Below are 26,235 nucleotides of genomic sequence, written 5' to 3' on the forward strand. Positions count from 1 at the left end.
TTTTTGCCCCAAACACGGGCACTGAGATCCCGAATTCGGGTTTTACTCACCTTTACACCCACTTTTCCCCCAAATATGTTGATGCTTTTTCCCTTTGGTGGCTTTTTTCCCATTTCTTTCATTTTTTTCCGCATTTTTTTCCTCTGATCTCTGTTCCACCCGTCCCGACGACGCGCCCGACGAGGAGAAGAAAAAAAAAAAAAACCAATTTCAAGCCTGAAGGACGAGCTCAAGAAGGACAAAAACCCTCATTTTTAGGCGTTTTTTCGGAGCGCCTTGGATAAAAATGCCCAAAGATGGTAAAAAACTTTTTTTTTTTTTTTTTTTTTTTTTTTGGTGTTTAGCCCCAAAAGTTGCCAGGGGAGGAGTTTTTGCACGCCGGGACATGGGCGTCGCACCGCTGTGTAATGCTGGTGGTATCGACGCGTGGGGCAGCGGCGTCATCGTCACCGTCTCCTCCGGTGAGTCCCCGTCGTCGACGTCCTGTCACGACGGATTTTGGTCTTTTTCTCCCCAAATTTTGGCCGGGGCAGAGGGGTGGGGGGAGGTCGAGGGTGGGAGACCCCCCTCCCCCCCCCCCCCCCCCCCCTTGGGGGGTCGAAATCGGGGCGAAATGCCGGTCGTTGGGTCAAAATGTCGATTTTAGGGTGGAAATGTCCATCTGGGGGTGATTTGCGGTCAAAAATTCCAGTTTTGGTGGTTTTTTGGGGGGGGGGAATTGGCCGGTGGCAGTTTGATGGTCAAAGATGCGTCAAAATGTCGATTTTAGGGTTTTTGGGGGGTAAAAATTCACCCCGAGGTGATTTGATGGCAGATTTGGGCAAAAAAGGTGGATTTTAGGGTCTTTTCTTTGGAGAAAATTTAACTTTGAGGCGATTTGATGGACAAAAAATTTGATTTTGGAGGTTTTTTTGGTGGAGGATTTGGCCGGCGGCGATTTGATTGTCAAAAATCGGTGAAAAAAATTGATTTTCAGGGGGAAAAAATTCACCCCGAGGCGAATTGTTGGCAGAATCGGGCAAAAATGTCAATTTTAGGGTCTTTTTTTTTTTTTTTAGGGGAAAAAAGTGATTTCTAGATGATTTTAACGGCAGATTTGGGCAAAAAATTATAAAAAAGGTCTTAGGCTGGTTTTTTGGCAAAAAAAAAATAAATTTGGAGGGGATCTGACAGTATTGTATATATATAAAATATATATAAATTAACATATTTTTATATTATAGATAAATAAATATATTTATATACAATATATACTATAAATAATAATAGGTCAAAAAGTCAATTTTTAGGACCTTTTTAGGTGGGAAACTCATCGGTGGGCGATTTTCTGGCAGAATTGGGCAAAAAAGACGATTTTAAGGGTTTTTTTTTCGGCAGAAACCCCAACATTTAGGTTATTTGGTGGCAGCAATGGGCAAAGAAAGGTGATTTTTGGGGTCTTTTTTTCTGAAAGAATTAACCCGGTGGAAATTTGATGGCAAAAATGGTGCAAAAAGACCAAATTTTTAGTTTTTAGGTTTTAGGGCAGGTGCATTAGTTTTTGGTTTGTTTTTTTTTTTTAAATATGGAATTTGGGGTCAAAGAGGCGGGTTTGGGCTCAGCCCGAGGATAATCTCTTTTTTTTTTTTTTTTTTCGAAAATCTTTCAAAAATCTGAATTTTTATATATATATTTTATCTAAATATATATATATACACATATTTAACATATATAAATAATTATATATTTTTAATATATGAAATATTTATTTTTATATACATTTTGAGGTCCAACCTGAAATGATGGGTTAAGACTTGGGCTGAAAAATGCAATTTTTATGAAACCCCTCATTTTTTCGAGCCCTTTTGTGGGATTTTGGGTGAAAACATCACTTTTTTTTAATACCCTTTTCCAGGCAGTTTTAGATTTTTTTAATTTTTTTTTTTTTTTTTTTTTTTTTTTTTTTTTTAGGGAGCCGCATTTTGACGTAGAAAAAGGTTAATTTGGCTTTTCGGGGGCTCTTTTGACTTTTTAGGACGCTGAAAAAAATTGTATTAGAATCCGTAATTAGGGGACTTCTTTCTAATTAATTCGTTAAGAGGGAATTTATTAATTACGGCAGAAATAATGATGATCCCCCCCCCCCCCCCCCCCAGTTTGGCTCAGGGTGGGTCATTTTGGGTCGAAAAAGTGATTTTTTTTGAGGAGTGGGGGGAAAAAATCAGTGGCTTCGGGGAGGCGGCTCAGCATCTCAGCTTTATAAAAAGATTAATGAATTGAAATTAATCCCTTAAATAATCGTAAAAACGAAGAACAGGTTGAAAATCGGGTTTTCGAGGGAGGTGGGGGATTTTTTTTCATGAAGAAAATGCATTTTTGGGGGGGATTTATTTAAGGATAAAACGTAATTAACCCCCGCAGGGCGCTGACACTTTTTGATTGAACTCACACAATCGTAAAATTAATCTTATTTTTCTCCCTGCCCCGCCCCCACCCCCGATGAAAACTTGATTCACCCAAGAAACTGTCAGATTTTATCAAAAAAAAAAAAAATTTGAAGTGTTTCTGGGGCAAATTAAGGGTGAATTATGGTGCAGGCCGCGGGATTCAGTGTTATTATTTTTATATATGTATTTAAACATATAGAGTATATATCGTTTACGAAACGCAGGGCACCCCCTATGTAATAGAGAGTAATTTTTATATAGTGTATATATAATGTATATTAAATATACTATATAACATATGGTCATATATAGTATATAATGTAGAAAAAAATGAACTGTACGCTGGTCTTTTATATACAGTATATATAACATACATAATATATACACTATAAACCATAGTATTATATATAGTATATAATATATACTACATAATTCATAGTCTTTTATCTATAGTATATAATATATACCATATAATTCATAGTCTTTTATATATAGTATATACTATATGCTATATAATTCATAGTCTTTTATATACAGTATATACTATATGCTATATAATTCATAGTGTTGTGTATAGGATACAATATATACCATATAATATATACCATTTTATCTATAGTATATAATATATACCATATAATTCAGAGTATTATGCATAGTATATACTATATTCTATATAATTCATAGTCTTTTATATACAGTATATACTATATGCTATATAATTCATAGTGTTGTGTATAGGATACAATATATACCATATAATATATACCATTTTATCTATAGTATATAATATATACCATATAATTCAGAGTATTATGCATAGTGTATACTATATTCTATATAATTCATAGTCTTTTATATATAGTATATACTATATGCTATATAATTCATAGTGTTGTGTATAGGATATAAGATATACTATATAATTCATAGTGTTGTGTATAGTATATAAGATATACCATATAATTCAGAGTATTATGCATAGTATATACTATATTCTATATAATTCGTAGTCTTTTATATATAGTATATACTATATGCTACATAATTCATAGTATTTTACGTATGGTATATAATATATATTATATACATGCAAAATATCGAGCCTATATATTTGAAATAAATATATAAAAAACATATACACTATAGATAAATCTTTAAAAATTAAATTTATAACAATTTCAATATATAAAATACACTATATATATATATATATATATATATATATATATATATATATATATAAAAATATATAAATTAATATATTTTAAATTTAGGGCTCGTGAGTTACAGAGCGGCTCCGGGGCTTGAAATCTCCGTGACAAAATATCACAAAAATGGTTTTTTTGGGTTTTTTTTTCTTGTTTTGTTTTTTTTCCCCCGTTTTTTATTTTTGGGGGTTTTTTTTTTGGCTTTTGGGGCAGCGAGATAACGAGATTAATTAAAGGCTCTTTGGGTGGGGGAGGGGGCGGCCCGCAGGTGGCAGCTGCGCCCCGTGTTTTTCAGCCCAAAATTGCCCGAAATAGCGGTTTCGAAAACAGCAAGAAAGGGGAAGCGGGCGGGTGGGTGGTTTTTGGTTGTTTTTTTTTTTTTTTCCCAATTCCCCTTTTTTTTGCATGAAAAATGACCGACCCCGTCCGAAAAACACCACCTGGCCTGGGGCGAAAACAGCCTTTTTTTTTTTTTTTTTTTTTTTTTTTTTTTTTGGTGGGGGGCTGTTTTGGGTTGAATTCAGGCGGTTTTGGGGCAAAGCCCTTTCCCCGAAAGAGGCGTTTTTAAGGCGATTTTTAGGGGCGCTATAAAAAAATAGGTGTTTGTTTTTTTTTTTTTTTTTTTTAACAAATCTCTGTATTTTAAGATATATAAAACACACTTTACACAGAGATTCAAAATCTATACGTTTCACCATATAGAAAAGCGTATGTTCTGACGCACGCTGTTAATACGGGCGTAAAAAAATACATCTGACATCCCCATACATGATTTCACACCTATATTTTATATATGTGGCTAGATATATTTAAATATAGGGCTGTGACCCCACGGATATAGGGCGATCTTAATATATGGATATAAATGTGACGCATCATAATTTTTTATCGCGTATTTTAACACATCGATGGAAAACTAATATGTAGTAGATTTATATCTCGGATCTTAATGTATAGATAGAAATCTAATATACAGTAGACTTAACTATCTTAATGTATAGATAGAAATCGAATATATAGTAGATTTATATCCTGTATCTTAATGTATAGATAGAAATCTAATATATATAGTAGATGTATATCTCGTATCTTAATGTATAGATAGAAACCGAATATATAGTAGATTTAAATATCTTAATATATAGATATAAATCTAATATATAATAGATTTACATCTCGTATCTTAACGTATAGATAGAAATCGAACATATAGTAGATTTATATCACGTATCTTAATGTATAGATAGAAATCTAATATAGAGTAGATTTATATCTCGTATCCTATATCTTAACGTATGGATATAAATCTAATATATAGTAGATTTATAGCTCGTATCTTAATGCATAGATAGAACTCGAACATATAGTAGATTTATATCACGTATCTGAATGTATAGATAGAAATCTAATATAGAGTAGATTTATATCTCGTATCCTATATCTTAATGTATGGACATAAATCTAATATATAGTAGATTTATATCTCGTATCTTGTATCTTAATATATAGATAGAAATCTAATGTATAGTAGATTTATATCTCATATCCTATATCTTAATATATAGGTAGGAATCTTATAGTAGATTTCAAATCTTAATATATCGGTATAAATCTGATATAGTAAAGATTTTTAACGTATATCTTACTATAGCGATGTAAATCTGATATAGAATAGATCTTTAACTTATATCGATATAAATCTGATATAGATTTTTAACTTATATCTTATTATATCGATATAAATCTGATACAGATTTTTAACTTATATCTTATTATATCGATATAAATCTGATATAGAATAGATCTTTAACTTATATCGATATAAATCTGATATAGAATTGATTTTTAACTTATATCTTATTATATCGATATAAATCTGATATAGAATTGATTTTTAACTTATATCTTATTATATCGATATAAATCTGATATAGAATTGATTTTTAACTTATATCTTACTATATCGATATAAATCTGATACAGATTTTTAACTTATATCTTATTATATCGACGTAAATCTGATATAGAATCGATTTTAACTTATATCGATATAAATCTGATACAGATTTTTAACTTATATCTTACTATATCGATATAAATCTGATATAGAATAGATCTTTAACTTATATCGATATAAATCTGATATAGAATTGATTTTTAACTTATATCTTACTATATCGATATAAATCTGATACAGATTTTTAACTTATATCTTATTATATCGATATAAATCTGATATAGAATCGATTTTTAACGTATATCTTACTATATCGATATAAATCTGATACAGATTTTTAACTTATATCTTATTATACCGATATAAATCTGATATAGAATCGATCTTTAACTTATAGCTTACTATGTCGACATAAATCCGCGACGGGTGTTTAACTTACGCCTTACCATATCGACACAAATCCGATATAGCATAGCTTTTAACGTATATCTTGCCCTACGGATGTAAACCCGGTACCGAACAGATTTTTAATCGGTTCTGATTGATCGGCGCTATCAGATGTAATTGATGCTGGACCCGTAGGCGGCCGCTGCCCTATACATTCGATGCCTTCCAGCGCTACCCGGGATGTATATGGCAGCCCTATAGGCACCCATCCGACGGAACGATATCGATCGATCGATCGTCAATTATTACTCCCTATTAACACGTTAATTTAGATCTATAGGAGGCCTAACTGATCTATTAATAGCGGCGTCTTAATTAAATCCACCTATTAATTAATTAAACGCCTCGGTGCCCACAGGGAGGTACGGAATCCATACATTCTCCCGCCCTGCCAACGATGAATCGCCGATTAACCCAATCAATCGCCGATTAATCCAATTAATCGCCGATTAATCCAATTAATCGCCGATTAATCCAATTAATCCATCCATCGTAACCAATCAGATCGCCTCATTAAGCCGAGCGTAAGGGCCCCGCTCAGATAAACGGGATTAATTAATTAATTAATCGATCAATCAATTAATTAATTAATTAGTGCAGATAATTATCAGTTGGTACTGGTCCGGTACATGGTGTGGGGCAGCCGGGGCTGGTACCAGTTGGTACTGGTCCGGTACTGGTGTGGAACTGGTGTGGGGCAGCCGGGGCTGGTACCAGTTGGTACTGGTCCGGTACTGGTGTGGAACTGGTGTGGGGAAGCCGGGGCTGGTACCAGTTGGTACTGGTCCGGTACTGGTGTGGAACTGGTGTGGGGAAGCCGGGGCTGGTACCAGTTGGTACTGGTCCGGTACTGGTGTGGAACTGGTGTGGGGCAGCCGGTGCTGGTACCAGTTGGTACTGGTCCGGTACTGGTGTGGAACTGGTGTGGGGAAGCCGGGGCTGGTACCAGTTGGTACTGGTCCGGTACTGGTGTGGAACTGGTGTGGGGCAGCCAGTGCTGGTACCAGTTGGTACTGGTCCGGTACTGGTGTGGAACTGGTGTGGGGAAGCCGGGGCTGGTACCAGTTGGTACTGGTCCGGTACTGGTGTGGAACTGGTGTGGGGCAGCCGGGGCTGGTACCAGTTGGTACTGGTATGGTACTGGTGTGGTACTGCTATGGGGCAGCCAGTACTGGTCCGGTACTGGTGTGGGGCAGCAGGTACTGGTACCAGTTGGTACTGGTATGGGGTCAGCTGGTGCTAGTACCAGTTGATACTGGTCTGGTACTGGTCCCGTACTGGTTCTGCAGAAGCAGCTATGGGGCGGCTGTGGGTGCCCATACTGGTCCCATACTGGTCCCGTACTGGTCCCGTACTGGTTCTGCAGAAGCAGCTATGGGGCGGCTGTGGGTGCCCGTAATGGTCCCGTACTGGTCCCGTACTGGTCCCGTACTGGTTCTGCAGAAGCAGCTATGGGGCGGCTGCGGGTGCCCGTACTGGTCCCATACTGGTCCCGTACTGGTCCCATACTGGTTCTGCAGAAGCGGCTATGGGGCGGCTGCGGGTGCCCGTACTGGTCCCATACTGGTCCCATACTGGTTCTGCAGAAGCGGCTATGGGGCGGCTGCGGGTGCCTGTACTGGTCCCATACTGGTCCCGTACTGGTCCCATACTGGTCCCGTACTGGTTCTGCAGAAGCAGCTATGGGGCGGCTGTGGGTGCCCGTACTGGTCCCATACTGGTCCCGTACTGGTCCCGTACTGGTTCTGCAGAAGCAGCTATGGGGCGGCTGCGGGTGCCCGTACTGGTCCCATACTGGTCCCGTACTGGTCCCGTACTGGTTCTGCAGAAGCAGCTATGGGGCGGCTGTGGGTGCCCATACTGGTCCCGTACTGGTCCCGTACTGGTCCCGTACTGGTTCTACAGAAGCAGCTATGGGGCGGCTGTGGGTGCCCGTACTGGTCCCATACTGGTCCCGTACTGGTCCCGTACTGGTCCTGCAGGGGCAGCTATGGGGCGGCTGTGGGTGCCCGTACTGGTCCCATACTGGTCCCGTACTGGTCCCATACTGGTCCGGTACTGGTTCTGCAGAAGCAGCTATGGGGCGGCTGTGGGTGCCCATACTGGTCCCATACTGGTTCCGTACTGGTCCCGTACTGGTCCCGTACTGGTTCTGCAGAAGCAGCTATGGGGCGGCTGTAGGTGCCCGTACTGGTCCCGTACTGGTCCCGTACTGGTCCCGTACTGGTTCTGCAGAAGCAGCTATGGGGCGGCTGTGGGTGCCTGTACTGGTCCCATACTGGTCCCGTACTGGTCCCGTACTGGTCCTGCAGGGGCAGCTATGGGGCGGCTGCGGGTGCCCGTACTGGTCCCGTACTGGTCCTGCAGGGGCAGCTATGGGGCGGCTGTGGGTGCCCGTACTGGTCCCGTACTGGTCCCGTACTGGTCCCGTACTGGTTCTGCAGAAGCAGCTATGGGGCGGCTGTGGGTGCCCATACTGGTCCCGTACTGGTCCCATACTGGTTCTGCAGAAGCAGCTATGGGGCGGCTGCGGGTGCCCGTACTGGTCCCATACTGGTCCCGTACTGGTCCCGTACTGGTTCTGCAGAAGCAGCTATGGGGCGGCTGTGGGTGCCCGTAATGGTCCCGTACTGGTCCCATACTGGTCCCGTACTGGTTCTGCAGAAGCAGCTATGGGGTGGCTGTGGGTGCCCATACTGGTCCCATACTGGTCCCGTACTGGTCCCGTACTGGTTCTGCAGAAGCAGCTATGGGGTGGCTGTGGGTGCCCATACTGGTCCCATACTGGTCCCGTACTGGTCCCGTACTGGTTCTGCAGAAGCAGCTATGGGGCGGCTGCGGGTGCCCGTACTGGTCCCATACTGGTACCGTACTGGTTCTGCAGAAGCGGCTATGGGGCGGCTGCGGGTGCCTGTACTGGTCCCATACTGGTCCCGTACTGGTCCCATACTGGTCCCGTACTGGTTCTGCAGAAGCAGCTATGGGGCGGCTGTGGGTGCCCATACTGGTCCCATACTGGTCCCGTACTGGTCCCGTACTGGTCCCGTACTGGTTCTGCAGAAGCAGCTATGGGGCGGCTGCGGGTGCCCGTACTGGTCCCATACTGGTCCCGTACTGGTCCCGTACTGGTCCCGTACTGGTTCTGCAGAAGCAGCTATGGGGCGGCTGTGGGTGCCCGTACTGGTCCCATACTGGTCCCGTACTGGTCCCGTACTGGTTCTGCAGAAGCAGCTATGGGGCGGCTGCGGGTGCCCGTACTGGTCCCATACTGGTCCCGTACTGGTCCCGTACTGGTTCTGCAGAAGCGGCTATGGGGCGGCTGTGGGTGCCTGTACTGGTCCCATACTGGTCCCGTACTGGTCCCATACTGGTCCGGTACTGGTTCTGCAGAAGCAGCTATGGGGCGGCTGTGGGTGCCCATACTGGTCCCGTACTGGTCCCGTACTGGTCCCGTACTGGTCCCGTACTGGTTCTGCAGAAGCAGCTATGGGGCGGCTGCGGGTGCCCATACTGGTCCCGTACTGGTCCCGTACTGGTCCCGTACTGGTCCCATACTGGTTCTGCAGAAGCAGCTATGGGGCGGCTGTGGGTGCCCGTACTGGTCCCATACTGGTCCCGTACTGGTCCCGTACTGGTCCTGCAGGGGCAGCTGTGGGGCAGCTGTGTGTACTGGTCTGGTACTGGTGTGTACTGGTACCAGTACTGACTGGTGCTTACTGGTACCAGTACTGGAGGAACGGCTATGGGGCGGCTGTGGGTGCCGGTACTGGTACTGGTCCTTACTGGTCCATACTGGTCCATACTGGTCCTGCAGGGGCAGCTCTGTGGTGCTGGTACTGGCCCAGTAACGAGCAACTGGGAGGTCCAGCACTGGTCCCAGTGGGTTTTGCCCCAAAATCGCTGAGTTTTGCCCCAAAACCGGGGGTCACTGCCCAGAAATGGTAAATTTTGCCCCAAAATCGCTGGATTTTGCCCCAAAATAGGGTCACTGCCCAGAAACGGTAAATTTTGCCCCAAAATCGCCGGATTTTGCCCCAAAAGAGAGAGTCACTGCCCAGAAATGGTAAATTTTGCCCCAAAATTGGTGGATTTTGCCCCAAAATTGCTGGGTTTTGCCCCAAAATGGGGTCACTGCTCAGAAATGCTAAATTTTGCCCCAAAATTGCTGGGTTTTGCCCCAAAATGGGGTCACTGCCCAGAAATGGTCTTTTTTTGCCCTCAAGTGGGTGGCTTTGCCCCAAAATCGCCGGGGTTTTGCCCCAAAATGGGGTCACTGCCCAGAAATGCTAAATTTTGCCCCCAACCGGGTGGGCTTTGCCCCAAAATCACTGGGTTTTGCCCCAAAATGGGGTCACTGCCCAGAAATGGGTTTTTTTGCCCCCAACCGGTTGGGCTTTGCCCCAAAATCGCTGGGTTTTGCCCCAAAACGGGATCACTGCCCAGAAATGCTAAATTTTGCCCCCAACCGGGTGGGCTTTGCCCCAAAATCGCCGGGTTTTGCCCCAAAATGAGGTCACTGCCCAGAAATGGTATTTTTTGCCCCCAACCGGGTGGGCTTTGCCCCAAAATCGCTGGGATTTGCCCCAAAATGGGGTCACTGCCCAGAAATGGTATTTTTTGCCCCCAGCCGGGTAGGCTTTGCCCCAAAATCGCCGGGTTTTGCCCCAAAATCGGATCACTGCCCAGAAATGCTAAATTTTGCCCCCAACCGGGTGGGCTTTGCCCCAAAATCGCTGGGTTTTGCCCCAAAACGGGATCACTGCCCAGAAATGCTAAATTTTGCCCCCAACCGGGTGGGCTTTGCCCCAAAATCGCCGGGTTTTGCCCCAAAATGAGGTCACTGCCCAGAAATGGTATTTTTTGCCCCCAACCGGGTGGGCTTTGCCCCAAAATCGCCGGGTTTTGCCCCAAAATGGGGTCACTGCCCAGAAATGGTCTTTTTTGCCCCCAGCCGGGTAGGCTTTGCCCCAAAATCGCTGGGTTTTGCCCCAAAACGGGGTGACTGCCCAGAAACGCTAAATTTTGCCCCCAAACCGCTGGGTTCTGCCCCCAAATCGCTGGGTTCTCCCCCAGCCGGGGGGGGGGGGAGGGGGCGGGGGGGCTGAGCCCCTCTGTCGGGCCGCGCCCCGCCCCCTGACGCCCCCTCCCCCCTCCCCCAGCGTCCCCCATGGCGCCGGAGCTGTTCCCGCTGGTGTCGTGCGGGACCCCCGCCGCCCCCCGGGCTGTACGCGGTGGGCTGCCTGGCCGTGGGCTTCCTGCCCCCGAGCTGACCTGGAGCTGGAGCGACTCGGCCAACCGCAGCGTGGGGGAGGGGGCGGCCGCCTTCCCCCCCACCCCGGCCGGGGGTCTCTACACCGCCAGCAGCCGCCTCAGCCTCCCCCTGGAGCAGGGCAAGGCCCAGCAGCCCTTCAGCTGCGCGGCCGCCCACCCCCGCGGCACGCGCCGGCGGGACGTCTCCAACCCCGGTGAGTCACCCCCACCCCCCACGCCACCCCCACAGCCCGCCCCCGAGCATCCCGGTCCTGCAGCCCGCCCCGCATCCCACCCCGAGCATCCCTGTCCTGCATCCCGCCCTGCAGCCCGCCCCGAGCATCCCTGTCCTGCATCCCGCCCCGAGCATCCCTGTCCTGCATCCCGCCCCGAGCATCCCGGTCCTGCAGCCCGCCCCGAGCATCCCGGTCCTGCATCCCGCCCCGCATCCCACCCCGAGCATCCCGGTCCTGCATCCCGCCCCGCATCCCACCCCGAGCATCCCGGTCCTGCATCCCGCCCCGAGCATCCCTGTCCTGCAGCCCGCCCCGCATCCCACCCCGAGCATCCCACCCCAAGCATCCCGGTCCTGCAGCCCGCCCCGAGCATCCTTGTCCTGCATCCCGCCCCGCATCCCACCCCGAGCATCCCTGTCCTGCATCCCGCCCCGAGCATCCCTGTCCTGCATCCCGCCCCGAGCATCCTTGTCCTGCATCCCGCCCCGCATCCCACCCCGAGCATCCCTGTCCTGCATCCCGCCCCGAGCATCCCTGTCCTGCATCCCGCCCCGCAGCCCACCCTGAGCATCCCACCCTGAGCATCCTTGTCCTGCAGCCCGCCCCGCATCCCACCCCGAGCATCCTTGTCCTGCATCCCACCCCGCATCCCACCCCGAGCATCCCGGTCCTGCATCCCGCCCCGCATCCCACCCCGAGCATCCTGGTCCTGCAGCCCGCCCTGAGCATCCCACCCCGAGCATCCTTGTCCTGCAGCCCGCCCCGCATCCCACCCTGAGCATCCCGGTCCTGCAGCCCGCCCCGCATCCCACCCCGAGCATCCTGGTCCTGCAGCCCGCCCTGAGCATCCCACCCCGAGCATCCCTGTCCTGCATCCCGCCCCGCATCCCACCCCGAGCATCCTGGTCCTGCAGCCCGCCCTGAGCATCCCACCCCGAGCATCCTTGTCCTGCATCCCGCCCCGCAGCCCACCCTGAGCATCCCGGTCCTGCAGCCCACCCCGCATCCCACCCCGAGCATCCCGGTCCTGCATCCCACCCCGAGCATCCCGGTCCTGCATCCCGCCCCGCAGCCCACCCTGAGCATCCCACCCCGAGCATCACGGTCCTGCATCCCACCCTGAGCATCCCTGTCCTGCATCCCACCCTGAGCATCCCGGTCCTGCAGCCCACCCCGAGCATCCTTGTCCTGCATCCTGCCCCGCATCCCACCCTGAGCATCCTTGTCCTGCATCCCGCCCCGCATCCCACCCCGAGCATCCTTGTCCTGCATCCCACCCCGCATCCCACTCTGAGCATCCTTGTCCTGCATCCCACCCCGCATCCCACTCTGAGCATCCTTGTCCTGCATCCCGCCCTGAGCATCCCACCCTGAGCATCCCGGTCCTGCATCCCACACTGAGCATCCCGGTCCCGCATCCCACCCTGCATCCCACCCTGAGCATCCCACCCTGAGCATCCCGGTCCTGCATCCCACCCTGCATCCCGCCCTGAGCATCCCACCCTGAGCATCCCGGTCCTGCATCCCACCCCTGCATCCCGCCCTGAGCATCCCACCCTGAGCATCCCGGTCCTGCATCCCACCCCTGCATCCCGCCCTGAGCATCCCACCCTGAGCATCCCGGTCCTGCATCCCACCCCTGCATCCCGCTCCGCATCTTCTCCTGCATCCCACCCCTGCATCCTTCCCCTGAGCATCCCGGTCCTGCACCCCACCACGGCTACACCCCAGCACTCGCGCACCCCTCCCCTCCCCCCACCCCCCACCTCGGAGGTCTCCACCCGCTCACCCCCCCACCCCCCCCCCCCGTGTCCCCTCCCCCCGCAGGTCCCTCGGCCCACGTGACCCCCGTCGTCACGCTCCACCCGCCGTCCCGCGAGGACTTCGAGGGCCCCTACCGCAACTCCAGCCTCCTCTGCCAGATCCGCGGCCCCCGGCAGCCCCCCGCCGCCATCCGCTGGCTGAAGAACGGGACCCCCCTCCGCGAGGGGGTGACCACCGAGACCTCGGTGGCCGACGGCAGAGCCGCCTACGTCACCGACAGCCGGGTGGTTGTCACCGAAGCCGAGTGGGACGCCGGCGCCGTCTACACGTGCCAGGTGGAGGAGGAGATGAGGAACACCAGCAAAGCGCTGGAGTGCGGCTGTAAGCCAAGGGGTCCCGCCGTGGGGGTGGGGGGGGGGTGGGGGAGGGCTCCTGGTGGGGCGACCCAACCGGCCCCACTAACCCAACTAACCCACCCCAACTAACCCAACTAACCCAACCCACCTAAGCAAGCCCAACTAACCCAACCGACCTAACCAACCCCAACCCACCCGCCCAACCGACCCAGCTAACCAACTAATTGACCCAACTAACCAGCCCAACCCTACCAACGCCAACCCACCCAACCAACCCACCCAACCCAACTGACCCACCCAACCCAACTGAACACCCAACCGACCCACCCAACCCAACCAACCCAACTGACCAACCCAAACCAACCACCCAACCACCCAACTGACCCACCCAACCGACCCACCCAACCCAACCGACCCACCCAACCGTCCCACCCAACCCAACTGACCACCCAACCGACCCACCCAATCAACCCACCCAACCCAACCGACCACCCAACTGACCCACCCAACCCAACCGACCACCCAACCGTCCCACCCAACCCAACTGACCACCCAACCCAACCGACCCACCCAACCGTCCCACCCAACCCAACTGACCACCCAATCAACCCACCCAACCCAACTGACCACCCAACTGACCCACCCAACCCACCCAACCCAACTGACCACCCAACCCAACCGACCACCCAACCCAACCGACCACCCAACCGTCCCACCCAACCCAACTGACCACCCAATCGACCCACCCAACCCAACTGACCACCCAACTGACCCACCCAACCCACCCAACCCAACTGACCACCCAACCCAACCGACCACCCAACCGTCCCACCCAACCCAACTGACCACCCAACCGACCCACCCAACCCAACCAACCCAACTGACCAACCCAAACCAACCACCCACCTGACCCACCCAACCCAACCGACCACCCAACCGACCCACCCAACCCAACTGACCCACCCAATCAACCCACCCAACCCAACCGACCACCCAACCGACCCACCCAACCGACCACCCAACCGACCCACCCAACCCAACCGACCCACCCAATCAACCCACCCAACCCAACCGACCACCCAACCGACCCACCCAACCCAACCGACCCACCCAACCCAACTGAACACCCAACCCACCCAACCGACCCACCCAACCCAACCGACCCACCCAACCCAACTGACCACCCAACCGACCCACCCAACCCAACCGACCCACCCAACCCAACCGACCCACCCAACCGACCACCCAACCGTCCCACCCAACCCAACTGACCACCCAACCGACCCACCCAACTCAACCGACCCACCCAACCCAACTGACCACCCAACCCACCCAACCGACCCCCCCTCTGCTGTCCATTCCAGATGACCGCCCCATCGGCGGCGGGGAGATCGTGGTGCGCGTCGTCCCTCCCCTCTTCGCCGACATCTTCCAGGAGAAGGTGGCCAAGCTGACCTGCGTGGTGGACAACCTGCCCAGCGCTGACGGCTTGGTCATCTCCTGGTGGAAGGAGAATGGCCAGGAGCTGGAGACGCGCACCCTGCCCCCGCTCCTGCAACCCAACGCGCTCTTCGGCGCCCGCGGCGTCGCCAGCGTCTGTGCCGACGACTGGGACAAGGGGGAGGTCTACACCTGCAGGGTCACCCACCCTGAGCTGGTGTTCCCCGCCGAGGCCAAGCTCCAGAAGGTCACCGGTAGGTCCCAGGCCGGGCGAGGGGGTGGGGGGAGGGGCAGCGGGTGCATCGCCCTTTTATTAATAATTTTTTTTGGGGGGGGGGGGGGCGAAAAAGCGGGGTTTCGGCGATTTGCGGGGGCGATGGGTGCAGCTGGGTGGCCCCAGTTTTGCAAAACTGGGAGAAAATGATGCAGTTGCCCCAATTTTTTGGCAAATTCTGGAAGCCACGACCCAATTGCCCCGATGTTTTTTGCAAATTCTGGAGAAAATGGCACAGTTGCCCCAATTTTTATTTTTTTTTTTTTTCAAAACTGGGAGAAAATTATGCGATTTCCCCGTTTATTTTGCAGAATCTGGGGGGCAAAGATGAAATTTCTCCATTTATTTTGCAAAATAAATCTGGCGAAAACGAAGCAACTTCTCCATTTATTTTGCAAAATCTGGGGGGAAAGCTGAAATTTCTCCATTTATTTTGCAAAATCTGGCGAAAACGAAGCAATTTCTCCATTTATTTTGCAAAATCTGGGGGGAAAGCTGAAATTTCTCCATTTATTTTGCAAAATCTGGCGAAAACGAAGCAATTTCTCCATTTATTTTGCAAAATCTGGGGGAAAGCTGAAATTTCTCCATTTATTTTGCAAAATCTGGCGAAAACGAAGCAATTTCTCCATTTATTTTGCAAAATCTGGCGAAAACGAAGCAATTTCTCCATTTATTTTGCAAAATAAGGGGGAAAGATGCAATTCCTCAATTTATTTTGCAAAATCTGGGGGAAACAATGCAGTTTCTCCATTTATTTTGCAAATTCTGGAGAAAACGATGCAATTGCCCCATATTTTTTTTTTTTTTTCAAAATCTGCAGAAAACGGTGCAATTGCCCAATTTTTTTTGCTAATTCTGGAGAAAATGACACAATTGCCCCATTTATTTTGCAAAAGCTGGGGGAAACAACGCAATTTCTCCATTTATTTTGCAAATTCTGGAGAAGATCATGCAATTCACCCATTTTTTTGTGAACTCTGCAGAAAACGGTGCAATTGCCCACCCCCCTTTTTTTTTTTTTTTCAAAATCTGCGGAAATCGATGCAATTGCCCCATTTTTTTTGCAGAATCTGCAGAAAACGGTGCAATTGCTCCATTTTTTTTTCTTTTTTGCAAAATCTGTGGAAAACGGTGCTATTGCCCCATTCTTTTGCAAAATCTGCCAAAACCGATGCAATTGCCCCTTTTTTTTTTTTTTTTTTTTTCAAAATCTAGGGAAAACCATGCAATTGCCCAATTTTTTTATTTATTTAATTTTTTTTTGCAAAACCTGCAGAAAACGACTCAGTTGCCCCGGTTTTTTTTGCAAAATCTAGGGAAAACGACTCAATTGCCCCGTTTTTTTTTGCAAAATCTAGGGAAAACCATGCAATTGCCCAATTTTTTTATTTAATTTTTTTTTTTTTTGCAAAACCTGTGGAAAACGACTCAATTGCCCTGGTTTTTTTTTTGCAAAATCTGGGGAAAACCACGCAATTGCCCCATTTTTATTTTTTTTTTTTTTGCAAAACCTGCGGAAAACGGCTCAATTGCCCCGTTTTTTGGGGTTTTTGGGTTGTTTTTTTTTTTTTTTGCAAAATCTAGGGAAAACGATGCCATCGCCCCCTTTACTTTGCAACCCCCCCGGCAGGGCGATGCCCCTGCCCCCTCCCCTCGGCCACCCCGAGCCTCGCCCCCTCACTAACCCCCCTCTCCCCCCTCCCCCCCCCCCCCCCCCGCAGATGGCACCGCCAAAGCCCCCTCCATCTACGTCTTCCCCCCGACCTCGGACCAGCTCTCGTCCCACGAAGCGGCCACCATCACCTGCCTGGTGCAGGGCTTCAACCCCCCCGACCTCTTCGTCCGCTGGCTGCGCGACGGCGAGCCCCTGCCCCCCGCCGCCTACGTCACCCTGCCCCCCACCCCCCAGCCGGGGACACCCCCGTCCTTCCTCACCTACAGCGCCCTGAGGGTCACCGGGGCCGACTGGGGGTCCGGCAGCGTCTTCACCTGCCTGGTGGGCCACGAGCGCATCCCGCTGCAGGTGGCCCAACGCTCGGTGGACCGAACCTCCGGTAAAGCCACCGCCGTCAACGTCTCGCTCGTGCTGGCCGACGCGGCCGCCGCCTGCTACTGACCCTTCGCCCACCCCCCCCCCCCCCATCCCACCGCTTTACGTCCCCCCGGGTGGGTCGTGGATGGATGGGGAGGTGCCCCTCCCCCAGCCAACAGGCAGTGCCGGGGGGGGAGGGGGGGGGAACGACCCCCCCAAATGCAAGGAAATCCACAAAAAAAAAAAATAATCATCCAACACCCCCCCCCCCCCCCAAGGAAATCCATAAAAAAACCCCAAAACCATGAGAAAACCCCAAGAAAATAGGAGAAAATCCATAAAACCCCAAGAAAATCTGAGGAAACCCCGAGAAAATCCGAGAAAATCCAAAAAGAACCCCAAGAAAATCTGAGAAAATCCATAAAACCCCAAGAAAACCCGAGAAAATCCATAAAACCCCAAGAAAATCTGAGAAAACCCCAAGAAAATTCGAGAAAATCCAAAAAACCCCCAAGAAAATCTGAGAAAACCCCAAGAAAATCCGAGAAAATCCAAAAAACCCCAAGAAAATCCGAGAAAACCCCAAGAAAATCTGAGAAAATAAAAAAAAAATCAAGAAAATCTGAGAAAACCCCAAGAAAATCTGAGAAAATCCAAAAAACCCCCCAAGAAAATCTGAGAAAATCCAAAAAACCCCAAGAAAATCCGAGAAAACCCCAAGAAAATCTGAGAAAATAAAAAAAAAATCAAGAAAATCCGAGAAAACCCCAAGAAAATCTGAGAAAATCAAAAAAAAATCAAGAAAATCTGAGAAAACCCCAAGAAAATTCGAGAAAATCCATAAAACCCCAAGAAAATCTGAGAAAATCCAAAACAACCTCCAAGAAAGTCCAAGAAAATCCATAAAACCCCCAGGAAAATAAAAAAAAAAAACCAAGAAAATCTGAGAAAATCCAAGAAAACCCCAAGAAAATAAAAAAAAATTCATAAAACCCCCAAGAAAATCTGAGAAAATCCTGAAACCCCAAGAAAATAATAAAAAAAACAAAACAGAAAACCCGAGAAAATCTGAGAAAACCCAAGAAACTCCCCCAAAAAATTTTAAAAACCACCCAAGAACACCCAAGAACACCCCAAGAAAATGGGAAGAAAACCAAAAAAAACAAAAAAAACCCCCGAAAAATCAACAAAAAACCAATAAAATCGAATTTTTACAGGAAAAAAAAAAGGCGCCACCACACCTGGTTTTTGCTTGGGGGGGGGGGGTGGGGGGGGGTGGGGGGTGGGGAGGGGGGGGGATGGGGGAGGGGGTGCATCGTCCTAGTGCAAGCGTCGTCCTCGTGCGTCCTTGTGCACCGTCCTGCTGCGTCCTCCCCGTGCAGCCTGCTCCCATCCTCGTGCATCCTCGTGCAAGCATCGTCCCCGTGCAAGCATCGCCCTCGTGCAAGCACCCTCCTCGTGCAAGCATCTTCCTCGTGCACCCGGCCGCTGCATCCTTGCACAAGCATCCTCCTTGCACAAGCGTCCCCCCCCTTGCAGCCTGTTTCCATCCTCGTGCACCCCCGTGCAAGCGTTTTCCTTGTGCACCCGGCTGCATCATCCTTGCACAAGCGTCCTCCTCGTGCAGCCTGCTTCCATCCCCGTGCATCCTCGTGCAAGCATCGCCCTCGTGCAAGCACCCTCCTCGTGCAAGCATCTTCCTCGTGCACCCGGCCGCTGCATCCTTGCACAAGCATCCTCCTTGCACAAGCGTCCCCCCCCTTGCAGCCTGCTTCCATCCTCGTGCACCCCCGTGCAAGCGTTTTCCCTGTGCACCCGGCCGCTGCATCCTTGCACAAGCATCCTCCTCGTGCAGCCTGCTTCCATCCTCGTGCATCCTTGTGCAAGCATCTTCCTCGTGCACCCGGCTGCTGCATCCTTGCACAAGCGTCCTCCTTGCACATGCGTCCCCCCCCCTTGCAGCCTGCTTCCATCCTCGTGCATCCTCGTGCAAGCATCACCCTCGTGCAAGCATCGCCCTCGTGCAAGCAGCATCCTCCTGCAAGCACCCTCCTCGTGCAAGCACCTTCCTCGTGCACCCGGCTGCTGCATCCTTGCACAAGCGTCCTCCTTGCACAAGCGTCCCCCCCCTTGCAGCCTGCTTCCATCCTCGTGCACCCTCGTGCAAGCATCGCCCTTGTGCAAGCAGCATCCTCGTGCAAGCACCCTCCTCGTGCAAGCACCTTCCTCGTGCACCCGGCCGCTGCATCCTTGCACAAGCGTCCTCCTTGCACAAGCGGCCCCCCCCTTGCAGCCTGCTTCCATCCTCGTGCAAGCGTCGTCCCCGTGCAAGCGTCATCCTCGTGCAAGCATCACCCTCGTGCAAGCGTCGTCCCCGTGCATCCTGCTGTGTCCTCCTTGCACGCCCCTCCTCCTTGCACGAGCACCCCCCCCCCCGCGCGCACCCTGCCACCGCACACCCTTGCACAGTCACCCCTCCCCCACCCATGCACAAGCGCCGCCCTCGTGCAAGCGCCCCTCCCCCAAACTCGTGCAAAAAATTTAGCAAACCCCTTTTTTTGTGTGTTGTTTTTTTTTTTAATTTTTTTTTTTTTTTTTGGGAGGGGGGGGGGGGGAGGGGGCAGCGGTGGGGTGACCACCGGATTTTGGGGTGTAAAACACGGATTTTTGGGGTTTAAACCCCAGATTTTGGGATGTAAACCCTCGATTTTGGGGTGTAAAATCAGGTTTTTTGGGTGCACACCTCAGATTTTGGGGGATAAAACCCAGATTTTGGGGTCTGCGCTCGTATTTTGGGGGCCAAACACCAGGTTTTTGGGGTGCAAGCCCTGGGTTTTGGGGGTTAAATAACGGATTTTGGGGTGCAAACCCTCGATTTTGGGGTGTAAACCCAGATTTTTTGGGTGCACACGCCCGATTTGGGGGATAAAACCCAGATTTTTGGGGTCTGCACCCAGCTTTTGGGGGCTAAATACGAGATTTTGGGGTGCAAAACCCGGATTTTGGGGGTTAAATACCGGATTTTGGGGTAAACCCCCAGATTTCTTAGTTAAATGCCGGGTTTTCGGGTATAAACCCCAAATTTTGGTGTATAAACCCCAGATTTTGGGGTGCACACCCCAGATTTTGGAGTGTGCACCCAGATTTCAGCGTCTAAATACCAGATTTTGGGGTGTAAAACCAGGATTTTGGGGTCTGCATCCAGATTTTGGGGGCTCAATACCAGACTTTGGGGTGCGCACCCCGATTTTTGTGTACAAAACCCAAATTTTGGTGTAAAAACCCAGATTTTGGGGGGCACACCCCAGATTTTGCGGTCTAAATACCAGATTTTGGGGGTATAAACCCCAGATCTTGGCGGCCAAACACGATATTTTGGGGTCTACACCCTAATTTTGGGGTATGAAACCCCAGTTTTGGGGTATAAACCCCAGATTTTGGGGTATAAACCCCAGATTTTGGAATGTGCACCCAGATTTCGGGGGCTAAATACGAGATTTTGGGGTGCGAAACCCGGATTTTTGGGGTTAAATACCGGATTTTGGGGTAAACCCCCAGATTTCTTAGTTAAATACCGGGTTTTCGGGTATAAACCCCAAATTTTGGTGTATAAACCCCAGATTTTGGGGTCCACACCCCAGATTTTGGAGTGTGCACCCAGATTTCAGAGTCTAAATGTCAACGATTTTGGGTTATAAACCAAGGATTTTGGTTACGACCCGACGACCTTGAGGCACGCACCCCAAATTTTTGGGTTATAACCCCCCGATTTCAGGGTTTTCACCCCACCGTGGATTCTGGGGTGAAAACCCTGGATTTTGGGGCGCAAACCCTGGATTTTGGGGCGCACCCGCCCTATAGATGGCCAAAACCCCCCAAACCCACCCCAAACCGAGCGTCCCCCTCCCCCACCCCTGGCACCCCACCCGAGGGTGCCCCCCTCGGTGGGGTGACGGTGTTGACCCCCCCCCTTTTCTCCGCCCATCCCCCCAGCTTTGCTCGAAGGCTTCGCGGAGGCGGAGGAGGAGGACCTCAACAACCTCTGGGCCACCGCGTCGACCTTCATCGTCCTCTTCATCCTCAGCCTCTTCTACAGCGCCACGGTCACCTTGATCAAGGTACGGGGCTCCCCGCTCCCCAAATCCCCACTTTTATCCCATATTTTGGACAAATCCCCATTTTCCCCCCATATTTGCGCCAAAAAATCCTCGTGTTCCCCCAAAATCCACATTTTTATCCCATATTTTGGACAAATCCCCATTTTTCCCCCATATTTGCGCCAAAAAATCCTTGTGTTCCCCCAAAATCCACATTTTTATCCCATATTTGCGCCAAAAAATCCTCGTGTTCCCCCAAAATCCCCATTTTTATCCCATATTCTGGACAAATCCCCATTTTTCCCCCATATTTGCGCCAAAAAAATCCTCGTGTTCCCCCAAAATCCCCATTTTTATCCCATATTTTGGACAAATCCCCATTTTTCCCCCATATTTGCGCCAAAAAATCCTCGTGTTCCCCCACAATCCCCATTTTTATCCCATATTTCAGACAAATCCCCATTTTTCCCCCATATTTGCGCCAAAAAATCCTCGTGTTCCCCCAAAATTCCCATTTTTATCCCATCTTTTGGACAAATCCCCATTTTTCCCCCATATTTGCGCCAAAAAATCCTCGCGTTCCCCCAAAATCCCCATTTTTATCCCATATTTTGGACAAATCCCCATTTTTCCCCCATATTTGCGCCAAAAAATCCTCGTGTTCCCCCAGAATCCACATTTTTATCCCATATTTTGGACAAATCCCCATTTTCCCCCCATATTTGCGCCAAAAAATCCTCGTGTTCCCCCAAAATCCCCATTTTTATCCCATATTCTGGACAAATCCCCATTTTTCCCCCATATTTGCACCAAAAAATCCTTGTGTTCCCCCAAAATCCCCATTTTTATCCCATATTCTGGACAAATCCCCATTTTTCCCCCATATTTGCGCCAAAAAATCCTCGTGTTCCCCCAAAATCCCCATTTTTATCCCATCTTTTGGACAAATCCCCATTTTTCCCCCATATTTGCGCCAAAAAATCCTCGTGTTCCCCCAAAATCCACATTTTTATCCCATCTTTTGGACAAATCCCCATTTTTCCCCCATATTTGCGCCAAAAAATCCTCGTGTTCCCCCAAAATCCCCATTTTTATCCCATCTTTTGGACAAATCCCCATTTTTCCCCCATATTTGCGCCAAAAAAATCCTCGTGTTCCCCCAAAATCCCCATTTTTATCCCATATTTTGGACAAATCCCCATTTTCCCCCCATATTTGCGCCAAAAAATCCTCGTGTTCCCCCAAAATCCCCATTTTTATCCCATATTCTGGACAAATCCCCATTTTTCCCCCATATTTGCACCAAAAAATCCTTGTGTTCCCCCAAAATCCCCATTTTTATCCCATATTTTGGACAAATCCCCATTTTTCCCCCATATTTGCGCCAAAAAATCCTCGTGTTCCCCCAAAATCCACATTTTTATCCCATATTTTGGACAAATCCCCATTTTTCCCCCATATTTGCGCCAAAAAATCCTCGTGTTCCCCCAAAATCCCCATTTTTATCCCATATTTTGGACAAATCCCCATTTTTCCCCCATATTTGCGCCAAAAAATCCTCGTGTTCCCCCAAAATCCACATTTTTCCCCCATATTTGCACCAAAAAATCCTCGTGTTCCCCCAAAATCCCCATTTTTATCCCATATTTTGGACAAATCCCCATTTTTCCCCCATATTTGCGCCAAAAAAATCCTCGTGTTCCCCCAAAATCCCCATTTTTATCCCATATTTTGGACAAATCCCCATTTTTCCCCCATATTTGCGCCAAAAAATCCTTGTGTTCCCCCAAAATCCCCATTTTTATCCCATCTTTTGGACAAATCCCCATTTTCCCCCATATTTGTGCCAAAAAATCCTTGTGTTCCCCCAAAATCCCCATTTTTATCCCATCTTTTGGACAAATCCCCATTTTTCCCCCATATTTGCGCCAAAAAATCCTTGTGTTCCCCCAAAATCCCCATTTTTATCCCATATTTTGGACAAATCCCCATTTTCCCCCATATTTGCGCCAAAAAATCCTTGTGTTCCCCCAAAATCCACATTTTTATCCCATATTTTGGACAAATCCCCATTTTTCCCCCATATTTGCGCCAAAAAATCCTTGTGTTCCCCCAAAATCCCCATTTTTATCCCATATTTTGGACAAATCCCCATTTTCCCCCATATTTGCGCCAAAAAATCCTTGTGTTCCCCCAAAATCCCCATTTTTATCCCATCTTTTGGACAAATCCCCATTTTCCCCCATATTTGTGCCAAAAAATCCTTGTGTTCCCCCAAAATCCCCATTTTTATCCCATATTCTGGACAAATCCCCATTTTCCCCCATATTTGCGCCAAAAAATCCTCGTGTTCCCCCCAAATCCCCATTTTTATCCCATATTTTGGACAAATCCCCATTTTCCCCCATATTTGCGCCAAAAAATCCTTGTGTTCCCCCAAAATCCCCATTTTTATCCCATATTTGCGCCAAAAAATCCTCGTGTTCCCCCAAAATCCCCATTTTTATCCCATATTCTGGACAAATCCCCATTTTCCCCCATATTTGCGCCAAAAAATCCTCGTGTTCCCCCCAAATCCCCATTTTTATCCCATATTTTGGACAAATCCCCATTTTTCCCCCATATTTGCGCCAAAAAATCCTCGTGTTCCCCCAAAATCCACATTTTTATCCCATATTTTGGACAAATCCCCATTTTTCCCCCATATTTGCGCCAAAAAAATCCTCGTGTTCCCCCAAAATCCCCATTTTTATCCCATATTTTGGAAAAATCCCCATTTTTCCCCCATATTTGCGCCAAAAAATCCTTGTGTTCCCCCAAAATCCACATTTTTATCCCATATTTTGGACAAATCCCCATTTTTCCCCCATATTTGCGCCAAAAAATCCTCGTGTTCCCCCAAAATCCACATTTTTATCCCATATTTTGGACAAATCCCCATTTTTCCCCCATATTTGCGCCAAAAAATCCTCGTGTTCCCCCAAAATCCCCATTTTTATCCCATATTTTGGGCAAATCCCCCTTTTCCCCCACCCTCACAAAAAAAAAACAACCCCGTCCTCCCCCCAATTCTTGCCCAAAATCTGCGGTTTTCCACCCAAATCCTTCTTTTACCCACATCCACGCAAAAAAATTTCCCTATTTTCCCCTAATTCCTGCAAAAAATCCCTATTTTTCCCCAATCCTCGCAAAAAAATCCCTATTTTCCCCTAATTCCTGCAAAAAATCCCTGTTTCACCCCCATCCTTGCCAAATAAATCCCTTTTTTCCCCCAATCCTTGCAAAAAAATCCTTATTTCCCCTCCCCCCCCCTTGGAAAAATCCCGGGTTTTCTCCCCATTTCCACCCAAATCCCTATTTTCCCACTTTTTTTCCCCAAAATCCCATTTTTCCACCCATTCCCACCAAAACACTCGTTTCGCCCCCCCTTCCTTCCCCCGAATTCCCGTTTTTCCTCCATTTTTTCCCCAAATCCCCTTTTTTCCTCCATTTTTCCCCAATATCCCCATTTCCCCCATCCCCCATCCCCCCTCCCCTCCCCCCAAACCCCCGTTTTTCCTCCATTTTTCCTCAAAACCACCATTTTTCGTCCATTTTTCCCCAAAATCCCCATTTCCCCCTCCCCCATTCCCCCTCCCCTCCCCCCCCAATCCCCGTTTTTCCTCCATTTTTCCCCAAATCCCCATTTTTCCTCCATTTTTCCCCCAAATCCCCATTTTTCCTCCACTTTTTCCCAAATCCCCATTTTTCCCCCCATTTTTGCCCCAAATCCCCATTTTTCCTCCATTTTTTCCCCAAATCCCCGTTTTTCCTCCATTTTTCCCAAAATCCCCATTTTTCCCCCATTCCCCCCCCAAATCCCCATTTCCCCCCGTTTTTCCCAAAACCCCCATTTTTCTCCATTTTTTCCCCAAATCCCCATTTCCTCCCCCATTTCCCCCCACACCCCCGTTTCCTCCCCTCCCCTCCCCCCCCAATCCCCGTTTTTCCTCCATTTTTCCCCCAAATCCCCATTTTTCCTCCACTTTTTCCCAAATCCCCATTTTTCCCCCCATTTTTGCCCCAAATCCCCATTTTCCCTCCATTTTTGCCCCAAATCCCCGTTTCCTCCATTTTTCCCCAAAATCCCCATTTCCCCCTCCCCCATTCCCCCTCCCCTCTCCCCCAAATCCCCATTTTTCCTCCTTTTTTCCCAAAATCCCATTTTTCCCCATTTCCCCCCAAATCCCCATTTCCCCCCGTTTTTCCCCAAACCCCCATTTTTCTCCATTTTTTCCCCAAATCCCCATTTCCTCCCCCATTTCCCCCCACACCCCCGTTTCCTCCCCTCCCCTCCCCCTCCCAAATCCCCATTTTTCCTCCATTTTTTCCCCAAATCCCCATTTTTCCCCCATTTCTTCCCAAATCCCTGATTTCCCCCCATTTTTGCCCCAAACCCCCATTTTTTCCCGAAATCCCCGTTTCCGCCCCCATTTCCCACCATCCCCCCATTTCCCCCCCCTCCCCTCGCGCCTCATTACCCCGAGGGATAACGAACGCCCCTCCCCCCCCCAGGTGAAATAACACCGCTCCCGATGGATCCCGATGGATCCCGATGGATCCCGATGGATCCCGATTGATCCCGATGGATCCCGCCAGATCCCGCCGCCGCCGGAAGCTGCCGGAAATTTCCAGCACTCCCCGCCCCCACTTCCGTCCTTCCCCGCCCCCCCCCTTTGTAAATATTCCCCACCCGGAAAATA

General features: G+C 49.3%; 1 gene segment (V, D, J or C); it reads left to right on the forward strand.

The window, feature by feature from the left end:
- The first annotated feature begins 351 nt into the window (after positions 1–351).
- LOC129735054 (Ig mu chain C region-like) lies at positions 352–26,071 on the forward strand. The segment is given in 7 exon segments: positions 352–461; positions 11,201–11,506; positions 13,355–13,672; positions 15,012–15,341; positions 17,086–17,418; positions 21,390–21,514; positions 26,048–26,071. Coding segments are annotated over 7 exon segments (1,497 nt in total).
- Positions 26,072–26,235: the final 164 nt, after the last annotated feature.

The sequence above is a fragment of the Falco cherrug genome, unplaced genomic scaffold (genome assembly GCF_023634085.1).
Source record: "Falco cherrug isolate bFalChe1 unplaced genomic scaffold, bFalChe1.pri scaffold_221, whole genome shotgun sequence".
Classification (NCBI taxonomy): Eukaryota; Metazoa; Chordata; class Aves; order Falconiformes; family Falconidae; genus Falco; species Falco cherrug.